The sequence below is a fragment of the Onychomys torridus genome, chromosome 8 (assembly GCF_903995425.1).
Source record: "Onychomys torridus chromosome 8, mOncTor1.1, whole genome shotgun sequence".
In the NCBI taxonomy this organism is placed as follows: Eukaryota; Metazoa; Chordata; class Mammalia; order Rodentia; family Cricetidae; genus Onychomys; species Onychomys torridus.
Genome location: NC_050450.1, coordinates 88,308,762 through 88,322,989, shown reverse-complemented (window position 1 = coordinate 88,322,989; position 14,228 = coordinate 88,308,762). Strand labels below are relative to the sequence as shown.

General features: G+C 46.7%; 1 protein-coding gene across 1 annotated transcript; it reads right to left on the bottom strand.

Annotated features, from left to right (window-relative positions):
- Positions 1-11,662: 11,662 nt before the first annotated feature.
- Eif1 (eukaryotic translation initiation factor 1) lies at positions 11,663-13,909 on the bottom strand. The gene is made up of 4 exons (XM_036196399.1): positions 13,716-13,909; positions 12,942-13,105; positions 12,728-12,829; positions 11,663-12,501 (listed from the first exon to the last, which is right to left on the bottom strand). Exons 1-4 carry the CDS (start codon positions 13,744-13,746, stop codon positions 12,457-12,459), a joined length of 342 nt encoding a protein of 113 aa, XP_036052292.1. The 5' UTR covers positions 13,747-13,909; the 3' UTR covers positions 11,663-12,456.
- Between the last annotated feature and the right edge of the window lie 319 nt (positions 13,910-14,228).

The window sequence follows — 14,228 nt, the reverse complement described above, 5'->3', positions numbered from 1 at the left end:
TTTATTCTTTTTGGTTTTTTTTTTTTAATTATTTTTTCTTCTAAAAATTTTTTTACTACATTTTTGAGGTTTATTTTTGTGTGCCTGTGTGTGGTCATGGGTGCCCGTGGTGTAGGAGCAGAGGTCAGAGGGCAGCTAGCAAGGAGTCATCTCTCTCCTTTCACCCTATAGGTCCTAGGGGCTGAATTCAGGTTATCAGACTTGGCAACAAGTGTCTTTTTTTTTTTTTTTTCCGAGACAGGGTTTCTCTATAGCTTTGGGGCCTGTCCTGGACTAGCTCTGTAGACCAGGCTGGCCTCGAACTCACAGAGATCCACCTGCCTCTGCCTCCCAAGTGGTGCTGGGATTACAGGTGTGTGCCACCACCGCCCGGCTCAGCAACAAGTGTCTTTAGCTAGTGAACCGCCCCATAAAACTTTAAAAATTAGTTGTTTATTTTTATATACCTGAGTGTTTTACCTACGTGTGTATCTGTGCACCACGTGCATGCCTGATGCTATGGAGGCTGGAGGAGGGCATCAGATGCTCTCAAATTAGAGCTACAGACAGTTATGAGCTGCCATGTGGGTGCTGGGAACCAAACCTAGGTCCTCTGAAGAGCACCCAGCACTCTTAACTACTGAGCTATCTCTCTAGACCCAGACTGTTTTTCTTCAGAGAGGGTCTCATTGTACAACCCTGGCTTTCCAGGAACTTGATGTGTAGACCAGGCTGGCCTCAGATTCATGGAGATCCATCTGTGTCTACCTTCTGAGTGCTGGTGTTAAAGGCATGCACCACCACACCCATCCTATGAGGCAGTCTTAGGCTAGTCTCAAACTCTCTACTTAGATAAGAATGACCTTGAACTCCTGATCCTTCTGCTTCTACTCCTGAGGTGCTGGGATTAAAGGTGGGCTGCATACTTTAATTCGTCTTTAGGTCACTTACACAGCCTAAATGCCAGGTATAGTGGTGTGCGACAGGGTTAGTCTCACTACATAGCTCTGGCTGTCTTTAACTCACAGAGATCCCCCTGCCTCTGCCTTCCAAGGGATCAAAGGCGTGCGCCACCATCTCTGGTGCAAGACCCTGTCTTTAAAAATGTGTGTGTGTGCGGGAGTGGTAGAGAAATGCTCTCAGTGTTTAAGAACACCTACTACTCTTGCAGAGGAGCTGAGTGTGACCCCTACATCCATGTCTGGCAGCACTTGGGAATCCAACAGACTCTGGCCTCTGTGGATGCCCACATTCATATGTATGTACATGCCCTCCAAAATACACATAACAAAAAACAAAATGAAAAATTCAAACAAAGAAAAAAAGAGGGGGCTGGAGACATGGCTCGGTGGTTAAGTACTTACTGCTCTTCCAGAACATCCTTACAGGAGTATGGGTGAGGGGCTACTTATAGGAACAGGCATGACTCAAGGGTAGCTGCATCACTGAAAACCCACCCAAGTACAATGACTCATGAGAACTGGGACCTTGAAATTCACTGAACAACTTGGAGGCAGCTCAATAGGTCAGAGCTGTCTTCCAGGTAGCTTATCAGGTCAGCCTTTGCTAGCCTCAGCTGGTCTGATGCTCCTTAGAGCTTCTTACTGGTTGTCTAACCTTTGGAGGGAGGAGCCTTGTATATCTGGTCAGTTTCAGGAACTTCCTGAGGCTTCTCAGTTGTTTACTTCCTGAGGTTTTTGTTTGTTTGTTTGTTTGTTTGTTTGTTTTGAGGCAGGGTTTCTTTTGTAGTCCTGGCTGTCCTGGAACTTGCTCTATAGACCATGCTGGCCTCGAACTCACAGAGATTTCCCTGCCTCTGCCTCCCAAGTGATTAAAGGTGTACAACACCACCACCCGGCTCTCTTTTTGATTTCTTAAGTATAGAAGACCTTCAGTTTGATTCCTAGTATCCACATTGGGTATCTTACACCTGCCTGTAACTCCAGCTTCAGAGGATCTGAAGTCTCTTATGGCCTTCTTGGACACTCACACGCATACAAATAAATTAAACAAAAAGTTTAAAAATAACGTCTGGGGAAGGCATTCATGGGGCCTCATCCCTCCCTGAGGATTTACTATGAAGTTATCACTTAGTGGGAGAGGAAGAGACCCATTTGGCTGTAATCTACACTAATGAAATTCATTAGGTCATGTGTCCCTCTCCACATCTGCCACTGGAAAAGGGAAGAAAAGTTGAAATAGTGGGAGCTGTTTGGGAAGAGGAAGATGGTCGGCGGTAGCTAGAGAGGAGATGACAGAGAGTAAGGGGTATGTGAATGTAATCAAAATATATACATTTAAGAAAATGTCATGGAGGTGCAGGAACAGGGAGGAGAGGAGGGAAGGGAAACTGTGGTTGGGATGTAATGTATTAGAAAAAATGAATGAATGAATGAATGAATGAATGAATGAATAAATAAATAAATAAATAAGAAAGTGCCATAATGGTGCTAGGCAGTGGTGGCACACGTCTTTAATTCCAGCACTGAGAAGGCAGAGGCAGGCAGATCTGTAGGTGGACATTTTCTGTCCTGCCAACCAGCTCCCAAATCACAACATGGAGACATATTAATTACAAAAACTCCACCAAGAGCCTAGGCTTGTCCCACTAGCTCTTACAACTTCAATTTACTCACTTTAAAAACTACTTTCTGCTTTGTAGCTTTATTACCTTTACCTGTTCATGTTGCTTTCTTTCTTCCTCCATGTCTGGCTGGTGACTCCTCCTGACTCTGCCCTTCTTGCCAGCATCCTCCGTGCCTGCCTAGCTATTGACCATTCAGCTCTTTATTAAACCAAAATGAGTGACACATCTTCACAGTGTACAAAAAGATTATTCCACAACAAGGATCTCTGTGAGTTCAAGGCCAGCCTGGTCTACAGAGTGAGTTCCAGGACATTCAGGACATCCAGAGAAACCCTGTTTCAACCCCCCCCCCAGGGGGGAAAAAGCCATAATGAAATACTTTATTGTGTATAATTAATATATACTAATAAAAACAATTTGTCAGGGCATGGTGGCACATGCCTTCTGTTCTAGCACTCAGGAGGTGGAGGCAGGTAGAACCCTATGAGTTCTAGGCCAGCCTGGTTTGTATAATGAGACCTTGTCTCAAAGACAATAATTTTAATGCCTTAAATGGGAAAATTAGTTGAAAAGCACCTGTGTGGCTGGAGTCGTTCTCAGAACAGTTCAGAGATGGATGAGGAAGTGAGGCTTAGCCGGGTTTATTCCCCACAGGAGAGAGATGAGAGAGCTGCAAACCCAGGTCTTCTTAACGCTCAGGGATGGCTGCCTCTCTTGGCTCTCAGCCCCATTTCCCATCTCCTCTCTAGAAGCCTCGCTCCTGCCTAGTCCAGCTCTGCTGTGACCTCTGGTCCCTCCACCTCTGGCTGCTGGCTTACCTACTGTCTATTTATTCAACAGGCCTACCCTTTCAGCTATAGGGGTACACTTGGGTTGCTGCCCCTGTCCTGCTCAGAACCTGACAGCCTGTTTCTCACTTCCTGGCAGAGGCCACCACCATCCCTTCTTCAGCTCCTGTCTCTCTCTTCCTGTAAAACCCAGCCAGAGAAAATTCCAAAAGTAGCCATCATATTCACCTGCAGATTGTCTGCCGCTGGATTGTTGCCTGGCAACCTAAGTGAATTGTCCCCTCTTCACTCCCAAGGTCAGCTGACATCAGCGCCTGAACACAGTTGTCTGAGCCCACTCTCTGTCCTTTTCTCTGTCACTGAGCAGCCTGTCAGCCTGTTCAAGGTCAGCTTCTCTTCAAGACCCTTCACCTCAGACTCTCCTGCTGGTTTAGAAGCCATGAATCCTTCACTGTCATTCATTTACTTTTCTATTTATTCAACATTATTATTATTATTATTATTATTATTATTATTATTATTGAGATAGTGTTTCTGTGTAGCTCTGGCTGTCCTGGAATTCTTTGTAGACCAGGCTGGTCTCAAACTCAGAGATTCACTTGACTCTGCCTTCTAGGTGCTGGGATTAAAGGCGCCCATCACCACTGCCTAGATATTATTATTATTTATTTTATTTTATTTTTTGTTTTGTTTTTCAAGGCAGGGATTTTCTCTGTAGTTTTGGTGCCTGTCCTGGATCTCGTTCTGTAGACCAGGCTGGCCTCGAACTCACAGAGATCCACCTGGCTCTGCCTCTCGAGTGCTGGGATTAAAGGCATGTGCCACTGCCGCCTAGCACTATTATTATTATTATTATTATTATTATTATTATTATTATTATTGACAGGATCCCATGTAGTCTAGGCTGGCTTTGAACTTGGTGGTATGTATCTGAGGATGACCTTAAACTCCTGTTCTGTGGAAGACCAGCTCCTACATTTATTTACCCCAGGGACTCTTGAGGAATGAGAGATAGAGACTTAGGTAGAAATAAAGAGAGAGAAAACACAGGATAGCCTTGAGGTGGACCTGGATCTTTATCCACCAGCCCTGAACTTTATTACAAAGGGCTAGTTATCACAATGCCAAGGGGATTGCTAGTTGCTGGTTACAGCCAAGTGTAGACACTTCCAAACACCTGGTACCCAGGCCCGTGGTCCAATCAACCTCATATGCAGTCCTGCCAGGTACAGCTGCTAGGAGACCTAGATGGGCTCCAACACTGCTATTCCTGTCTGTACCTTTTCAAGTGCCAGGATTATGGGCTATGCTATGCCACCACTCCTGGCTTAACAGCACTATGCTACCTCTGGGGACACAAGGTTGATCAGAGGGCCTGCGTTCCTTTCTCCTGGAGAGGTGACATATGATGGGAGTTTATAGATCATGGATGGTGGATGGAAACTCAGTAGGGAAGCCACCTCCCTCCATTTTGGACCTCGCACCTTCTCCTCCATGCCAGGCTTTTGGTGACTAACAATAATTTTCCTCCTTCCCACTCCCACAATAATGGTAATTGTAGAGAAGTTTGGTCCCTGCATGAGCACTTGAAGGCATTCTGTTCTCTAACCCTTACTACAGCCCTGGAGGAGGACAGTACTGTGGCTTGAGTTTATAGACGAAGGCATTGAGGCCAGGTAAAGTTTGGGATTGCTATGAGAAGGAAGGAAGGAAGGAAGGAAGGAAGGGAGGGAGGGAGGGAGGAAGGAAGCAATCTACTGTGGGTCTCCCTGTCTCTGAATATGCTGGTTGACTGTGTCAAGAATGCAAGGCCATGACCTTTTTTTGTACCGTTTCTCAGGGTTGTGTGTACAGAGCACAGTATGAGGGATGTAATGTCTCCCCCAGGAACAAAAAGTAGATTTGCGTTCTGTATAACCTGTTGATTTTCTGAGCTCAAAATTGCTCAACTTCAATGAAACGATAGCATCTTTAGTACCCATCTGAGTCCCTATTGTGTCCCCCCCCAACTTGAGGGGACAGGGGGAATTTTGTAAATCACACCACTGGTTATGTTGTAGGCAACAGAATTATTTGTTTCTGACCCAGGAGTCTTTTATTAAATTTTTAAAATTTATTTTTATTTTAGATTTATTTATTTTATATTATGTGTATGAATAATTTTTGCCTGTATGTATGTATGTGCAGCATTTATGAGCCTGTTGGATCCCCTGGGACTGGGGCTAGGGAGAGGTGGTTGTGAACCAGTCTGTGGGTGCTGGGAATCCAACCCGGTCCTTTGCAAGAGCAACATGCACTCTTAACTACTGAGCATCTCTCCAACCCCATTTTTATTTTTTGAGACAGGGTCTCACCTAGCCCAGGCTGACCTCAAACTCATTATGAAACCAAAGATAACTTTGAACTTCTGATATTCCTGCTTCCACTTCCTAAGTGCTGGTATTATAGATGCTCAGTCTGTGTGGTGATGGGGATTGGATTCAGGATTTCATTTAAGCTAGGACACCAGTCTACCAACTGTATTATATCCTCAATCTCTAACCCAGGAGTCTAGTATCTTCTATTGGTAAAGGAGTAATAGGCTAACAAATTGGGTGAAAGCAAATCCCAAATCCTACCCAGTGAGTCCCAAATTCAACCCAGCCCAGGGGAGACTTGAGCCTAGGCATTTTGATTCCAGAGGCATTTGGCCTGGAGTGGTAGTGAGCATGTATCTATAATGCCCAGCACTTAGGAGCTGAAGGAAGGGTCCTAAGTTCAGACACATTTTGTTACATAGGAAGTTCAAGACCAGCCTGGACTGCATGAGATTCTGTCCAAAAATAAGTAAAAAAAGACAGAAAACTGGCAGAGGGTGGTGGCACATGCTTTTAATCTCCACACACCTGCAGAGGCAGGAAGATCTTTGTGAATTCTAGGCCAATCTGGTCAATATATCAAGTTCTAGGTGCCACACTTCTGGTCTAGGTTTTTTGTTTGTTTGTTTGTTTGTGTCTTCTCTCTCTATGTAGCCTAGGCTGTCATGGAACTCACTATGTAGACCAGACTGGCCTTGAATTCACAGAGATCTGCCTGCCTCTGCCTCCCTAGTGCTAGAACTAAAAGTGTGCACCATTATGCCAGGCTAGCCTCAAACTCTTGACTTGCTCTAGCTTCCTGAGTGCTGGGATTGTACTTGGCTCTGGAGGCTATGTATGTTGCATATATGTGGTGTATATATGTGTGTGCATGTAATTGGAGACCAGAGGTTGACATTGAGTATTTACCTCAACTGATCTCCATATCACCACCTCATTTTTTTGAGACAAGGTTTTCTCACTGAACCTGAAGCCCACTGACTGTGCTAGACTGGCCAGCCATCCTCCAGAACTGGGGTGACATATGTTATGCCCAGCTTTTATGCGAGGACTGGGGATCTGAACTCAGGTCCTCAGGTTTGTGTGGCAGGCATTTTACTGACTGAGCCACTTCCCCAGTCTATCATTTCTTTGAGACAATGTCTCACTCATATGGCTTTGAACTTGTGTAGTCAAGAATGGCCTTGAATGTTCTGCTTTTCCTACCTCACCTCCTGAGTGCTGGGAGAACAGATAGTTTATGTGATGCTGAGGATTGATCCAGAATTTCACACATGCTAGGCACTCACTGAACTAGTTTTGAAATTTTGTGAGACAGGGGCTTACTCTGTAACCCAGGTTGGCCTTGAGCACTTGCCAATCCTGACTCAGCCTTCTGAGTGGTAGGGTTACATGAATGGGCCACTATGCTCAGATCTAGATGGTTGGCTGGGTGGCCCCTAGTGATGCTGGTCAAGCTTCTGCCATGCCGGCCTGCCTCTTGTCTAGAGGATCATCCAATCCACATTTAGTCCTTTTTATTTTTAAGATTTATTTATTTATTTATTTTTTATTATTATGCATAGTGTTCTATCTGCATATATACCTGCATGCCAGAAGAGGGCACCAAATCTCATTATAAATGGTTTGAGCCACACAGGAAAAGGGCACCAGATCTCATTAGAGATGGTTGGGAGCCACCATGTGGTTGCTGGGAATTGAACTCAGGACCTCTGGAGGAGCAGCCAGTGCTCTTAACCGCTGAGCCATCTCCACTCCACACTTAGTTCTTGTGTACTGCCCTCATTTCACTGTGGATCTAAAGAACTACCGTGGAAGGTAACTGCATGAAAGCCAAAGGGTGAAAAAGATTTACAATTCCCAGTAAAAACCAGGCAGTGGTGGTGCACACCTTTAATCTCAGCACTTGGAGGCAGAGGCAGGTGGATCTCTGTGAGTTCCAGGATAGCCATGGCTGCACAGAGAAACCCTGTCTCAAAAAACTTTAGAGACAGGGACCCACTATGTTGCTCAAGATAGCCCTAAACTCCACTATGGCCTTGCCTCCTAAGTGGCTGGGACTACAGACATGCATTACTGTACCCAACTAGTACCTTAAAAAAAAAACAACCAGTTTGTAGTCACAACAGGTGGCCTGCTAATGGTGTGGTCTAAATAGGTGTTGAAAGCCTTATTAAATAAACGTTGATAAGAGAGAATTGATTTAGTAGGGCTGGGTGAGGCTTGAAAGTCTGCAGGTCTAACAGGCTCCAGGTGAGGCTAGGCAACAGCTCTGTCGTGCTGTCTCCAGGGTGACCTGAGAGCTGACCTCCGTCATCAGCCCTGCATGTAGCTTCCTCTGCTGCTTGCTTCCACCCAGCTCACAGAAACAGAGTGAGAATCAATGGCTTGGCACACAGTGCCTTTCACGTTTATGCCCCATGTTACATTAGTTTTCAACCTCTTCCTATTTTTAACCAATTGTCCCATGATGGGCCTAAATTAACCATAAAGAACGGTGATTAATGACAATGTAAACTGCAGTGACTGGCCTGCCATGGTTGGCTTGGCAACACTATCTGTGGAGAAGGGACATCAATGCAGTGATGTGGGGGGTTTGGCCATTGTGAGGTCCTCTAGCCCAATACACACTTGATTTTGATGGTGGAGTGGTATGAGAATTAAGTCCAGGGTCTAACACTTGTGCATGCTGGGTAGGCAAGCTACCACTGAGCTATATCCCCAGCACATACACTATTATATATTTATTCATTCGTGGTTATGTATATGGTTATTTTGCCTGCATATATGTTTGTGCACCATGTGCATGTAGTGCCCTTGAGGCCAGAAGTTAGCTTCAGATCCTCTGGAGCTAATCAAAGATGGTTTGTTAGTGGGAACTGAACCCAGGTCTTCTGAAAGAGCAGCTGGTGCTCTTAACTGATAAGCCATCTCTCCAGCCCCTAATATTATTTTAAGATGGAGTCTCATGTATCCCAGACTGACCTTGAACTCCTGTTTTTCTTGACTGTATCTCTCAAGTTCTGGGATTAAAGGTGTGCCCCACCATGCTTGGTTTTATGTAGTGCTGGGATTTTTTTTTTTTTTTTTTTTTTTTTTTTTTTTAGAGACAGGGTTTCTCTGTGTAGCTTTGGAGCCTGTCCTGGAACTCACTCTATATCTCAGGCTGGCCTCAAACTCACAGAGATCTGCCTGCCTCTGCCTCCGGAGTGCTGGGATTAAAGGCGTGAGCCACCACTGCCCGGCTTTTTTTTTTTTTTTTTTTTCCTTAAAGCAGAGTGTAGCCCTGGTTGGCCTAGAACTTACGGTAGAACAGGGTGGCCTCCAACTCAAAGAGATCCATCTACCTCTGCCTCTGGAGTGCTGGGATTAAAGGCGTGCACACCATACTCTGTTTCTCTGTGTAGCCCTGGCTGTCCTGGAACTCACTCTATAGACCCATCTGGCTTTAAACTCACAGAGATCCGCCTGCTCTGCCTGCCGCTGCCACCTGTGCTGGGATTAAAGGCGTGTGCCACCACTGCCTGGCTCACACCTAGCTTTTTAATCCCAGGTAGTTTAACCTCAGCTCTATCATATCTCATTCCAAACTATAAATCATCCAAAATATGATGAGCTTACAGGTACAGCAAGCAGAGGTAAGCCAAAACATTTTCAGTTCTAGCAACCAAATCTGTAACTTTTGGAAAGATTAGTGTAAATAAAAAATTGTTAGAGTCAAAAAGAATGGGTAGTGGTGGCACAGGCCTTCAATCCCAGCAAGCGGGAGGCAGAGCCAGGTGGATCTCTGTGAGTTCCAGGTCAGCCTGGTCCACAAAGCAAGTTCCAGGAAAGGCACAAAGACACACAGAGAAACCCTGTCTCGAAGAAAAAAAAAAAAAAAACAACCAAACATTTAATTGCAGGGTATGGTGGCACACACCTGTAATCCCAGTGTGTGGGAGGTGGAAGCAAGAGGATCAGGAATTCAAGGTCATCTTTGTTCACATAGTGAATTTGAGAACAGCCTAGCCTGTATAGGCCCTTGCTTCAAAAATAAATAAAAAAGAAAAAATGAACTTCTCCCTTTGAGCTGTTCCAGTCTCAGGACTTCTCATGTTTCCTTAATAAATTTACATTCATTCTGCTTAAAAAGAAAATAAAAGCTGGTAGGTAGTGTCGAAGGCCTTTAATCCCGGCACTCTGAAGGCAGAGGCAGGCCTGGTCTACAGAGCCAGTTCCAGGACAGCTAAGACAACACAGTGAAACCCTATCTTGGTGTGTGTGGGGTAGACGTGGGGGTGGGGGGGTGGGGGTGGGGTGAAGAAAACAAACGCTATCTCAGGAGGGAGAGGTAGGTGGATCTCTTTGAGTTCAGGTCTAGAGTATAATGCAAAGTTCTAGGCCAGTTAAGATGCAGCCCCCAACCAAAACAAACTTACTATTTTATGGAGTTTTGAGTTCAAACTTTGAAGATGAAGCTTCAATTCTTTGATCCTCAAAAGCCCATGGGACTGAGCATTGTTTAGCTAATACCCATGGAGACAAACTCTTTATGAGGGGTAAAATCCCAATGTCTTTAAAAAAACTTTGTTTTCTTTATGTACATTCATATTTTGCCTGATGTATGTCTGTGTGAAATTGTCAGATTTCCTCAAACTGGAGTTATAGGCAGTTATGAGCTGCCACATGGGTCCTGGGCATTGAACCGGGGTCCTCTGGAAGAGCAACCAGTGCCTTTAACCACTGAGTCATCTCTCCAGCCCTAGAATCCCAATTTGTAACAAGATCCCTAAGAACATGAATTTTTATAAACACTAAGGAGCCATTAAGAGTATGAATGAAACATAATTAAAACCTTGTATTATGAGCTAAGTTTTGAGGTTATATGTATCTCTTGAAGTTAAAAATAATGAAGAGGGCTTTGTAACCTGGCACGTGTAGTCCCAATTCACCAGGACCCCTGGAGCCCAGGAATTCAATCAAGGCTAGCCTGAGCAACACAGAAGCCCATTAAAAAACAATCTCAGTGGGCAGGAGAGATTAAAAGCACGGGCTGTTATTCCAGAAGTCCTGAGTTTAATTCCCAGCAACCACGTGGTGGCTCACAACTGTCTATAGTGGGATTTGATGAGCTCTTCTAGTATAAAAGGTGTGTGTAGATAAGAGCACTCATATACATAAAATAAATCTTAAAAAACTTACTGACAAAGGCTTGTATATGATAAACTTATACTTTTCTTTAGTATGCTGCACTTCACTACATGTAGGGGTGTATAGAAATCAGAGGCAACCGGTGAGCCAGTTCTCTTTATACTGTACAGGTTCCCTGGGTTAGATTCACTACAAACTAAAATGGTCGCTTTGTAGTTTGCGATGTTAACAGCAAGTTGGGCAGTGGTTCACATCACCCACTGCCATTCCGCCCCACTGGATGGTTGTCTTAAGGCTTGTCCTAACAAAGTCCTTTAGCTTTTAAATAGTGCCACCATACTAGTACCAAATAATTTTTGGTGGGACCTTGTCTAGGATTTAGAACTGGCTCAGCCTCAAGATTCTTCTGAACCTGATCCCATTCTTTACAAACTGGCTAGAAAAGATCCAGATCTTTCCTACAGCCAGGACCTCCAGATTCTGAAGGTGTTTCATTAAGAATGGTCTCTCAAAACAACCTTCACCTCAAAACACCTCTAAATGAGCATGGGGCAGCCAGGATGATATATATATAGGGGGCCCTTGACTCAAAAAAATGGTCACAGTCTAACATGTTACAAAGCTCCCCCACAGCTACTAAGACAGCTCAGTAACACCACTCCAGCTGCCTATAGTGCCTTGTCAGCTACATAACACCTCCCATAACACCCATAAATGGGAAGGCACACTTCTGGTTAAATGCTCTCCAACTGAGCCCATCTTTTTGATTCTTTGTATATAAGCTTGACTCAATATGAACAGAATCTGGACATCAGGTATTTCTGAAAACAAGTTTTATTTAAATAAAGGGTTTAAATACATTACATAACATTAAAACTGGAAGGGAAAAAAGAAAACCAAAAAACCAGTTTGTTCCTTTACATGGCACTGGGCAGCTGCCACCAGTTGAGTAGAAACCTCCCCAGCTAGCCATGTGACTGATGGCATCAGTTTGGTATTTGTTCCCCTGTCGTAAGTTAACTGATACTAGGCTGGCCTCACCCTTCAGCTGTTTCGACATCCCTTAGCTAGGATATATCTGGCTAAAGATTACCCTGGTGGCGAGCCAGATGTCCATGACCTCTGAAGGTGGCCCTTTCTGAATTCTGCCTACCTGGTCAGACACCAGGGGTGCCTGCCAGAGACTCCCCCTCGTGGCACAGCTGCTGTGGTGTTACCCATTCTCTTGTTTACCTGGGTGGCTCAAGTGATGACATTCTCCTAGGACAGGGGACTCTGCAGAGGGAGAGTTGAGGAGTTTCTGGGCAGACATAGCCTATGAACTTGGGGCTCTGGGCTTGGCTGCAACATTGTTATTGCTGTGTTTCAGGCTGGACACTGCCAGGGCTTACTGTTACTGTTTGGCCTGTTTAAATGAGGGACTTCAAGACTAGACAGCATGGCTCTTTTCAGTTTATTGCATGAAGGAGTTACACTAGTCCAAGTTAAAAGCGGACCCCAAATGATTACATTATACAAGCTGTGAGGGTTTTAAACTCGTGACAAGGGACAGAAGGGAAATTCTACTCATTGCAAGGAAATCCTCACTTAAGCTTCAGAGAGTCACAAGCACTTAAAACCCATGGACCTTCAGCTGGTCGTCCTTAGCCAGTCCAATCTGCAGAGAGAAAAGGATAAAAGCTTTATCAGAGGACAGTGGTTAAGTCTGTGAACGACACTAATCACCAGTTCTCCAAGTACTACAGCAGACATCCCAAGGATGGGTTATTATCATGTCAATCCTGGTTCAACTGAGGGCATGCACATCCTCCTGACCCCAACTCCAGGAACCCCACACCTTAAAAAAAGGCTGACAGCACCGAGGCAGGCAGGGTGCAGCTCACCTCTATCAGGAACTGGCATATGTTCTTGCGCTGGTCACCCTGTAGCTGAATTACTTCTCCATATTCTGGATGCTCAATTACAGTACCATTGCAGGCAAATTTCTGTCAACAAAGGGGGTAGAGCATGACGCCACGCAACAGTACTCAATCCCTCTTGGTTTGCACCCTCTCCCCTTGTAGAGGATCAAAGGTAGTCTTTCTACAGCAGACCCACCTTCTTAAACGCCTTCACTAGTTTCTTTTTATCGTAATCATCAGCGATCCCTTGGACAGTAGTAAGGGTCTTCCTGCCGTTTCTCTGTTGAATTCTTATATGGATATAATCCTCAGTGCCAGCAGGAAGCAGGTCATCACCCTTACTTGCATCAGCAAAGGGGTCTGCGGAGAAACAATGAAAAACGTTCAAAGGCCTTGCGGCTCCTTGGTAGCTTCCCCGCTCCAACTGATCTGTTTTGGCCGTGCAGATACCAGCACTGCAACCCTCTGGGCTCCGTGCGTCCTTTGCCGTCCCTCCCAGATCAGGTCAGCTGGAGAAAGTATGGGCCTTCTGTCCAAGGCCCGCCCTCCCGCCCTCCCTCTGCAGCTGGTCACGTGCCGGAGAGCCCAAGCGGGCAGGCAGCGCCCCACCCGGCTGATGCAACCAACCGGAAGCCGGGGGCCCAAGGCGGGGCCTCCCCTCCCCGCTCCGTGACAACGACGGTGACGTAGAGGACGTGACGCAGGGGTGGCGGGAGGGGGCGGGTGTGGCCCGCAGAGAGGCAGGAGCCATTAGTAAATGCGCCACCCGAGACGTCGGGCCCGCCCAAGGGCTGACCTCCCACCGGTTCCTTCCGGCACCCTCGGAGGCCGACCCCAGCCCCAGATCTCGGGCCCACGGGCCTCGCCGCCCGAATAGAGGAGAGCCCGCCGCGCTCAGCGGTTTCGCCGAGCTTCGTTCCCGCCACCCCCAACCCGGGCCCGCGACCTTCCCCCTGCCGCCCCGGCTTACCGAAAGAGTGGAGGTTCTGGATAGCGGACATACGATACGATTCCTTTTCCTCGGTGGAAACGGCCTGCGGAAGGCGGCTGCGGGAGAAGGCGGGCGGGGGGGACGGAGCGTCGGGAAGCGAGGGGGCTCGAGGGGGAGGCAGCTGAGTCCTCGGCGGCGGCTCAGTGACTGGGGCGGAGGGGCGGCGCCTGTATTCACTTATATAGCCGCCCCTGTGACGCCAGCGCGCTGCCCTCACGTCCCGGCCCCACCCATGGCGTCAGGCTCCCCGGCGCCCCTCCGCTGCGGCTTCCTATTGGTCAGGGGGCGGAGTCAAGGCGCGGCGCTTGCGCACTGGATGGGGCTGGGAGAGGGCGTCCTGTTGATTCAGGGAGGGGTCGGGGTGGGGGGGCAGGGAAAGCTTGGTTCGGCTGCGCGCTTGCGCAGTGTGGGTGGTAGTTGTCTTGGGCGGCCAAGAAACTGGCGGAGGTTTGGAGTGCGCCTGCGCCTCTGTCACGTTCTACCATTTTGACC

Bases quoted from the DNA above. Each gene is read 5' to 3' on its own strand.
- Eif1 (XM_036196399.1), bottom strand. From the start codon at position 13,746: ATGTCCGCTATCCAGAACCTCCACTCTTTCG. The intron at 13,106-13,715 runs GTAAGCCGGGGC...GTTTCTCCGCAG, and splicing joins CCAGAACCTCCACTCTTTCG to ACCCCTTTGCTGATGCAAGT. The intron at 12,830-12,941 runs GTGGGTCTGCTG...CTTTGTTGACAG, and splicing joins TAGTGAAGGCGTTTAAGAAG to AAATTTGCCTGCAATGGTAC.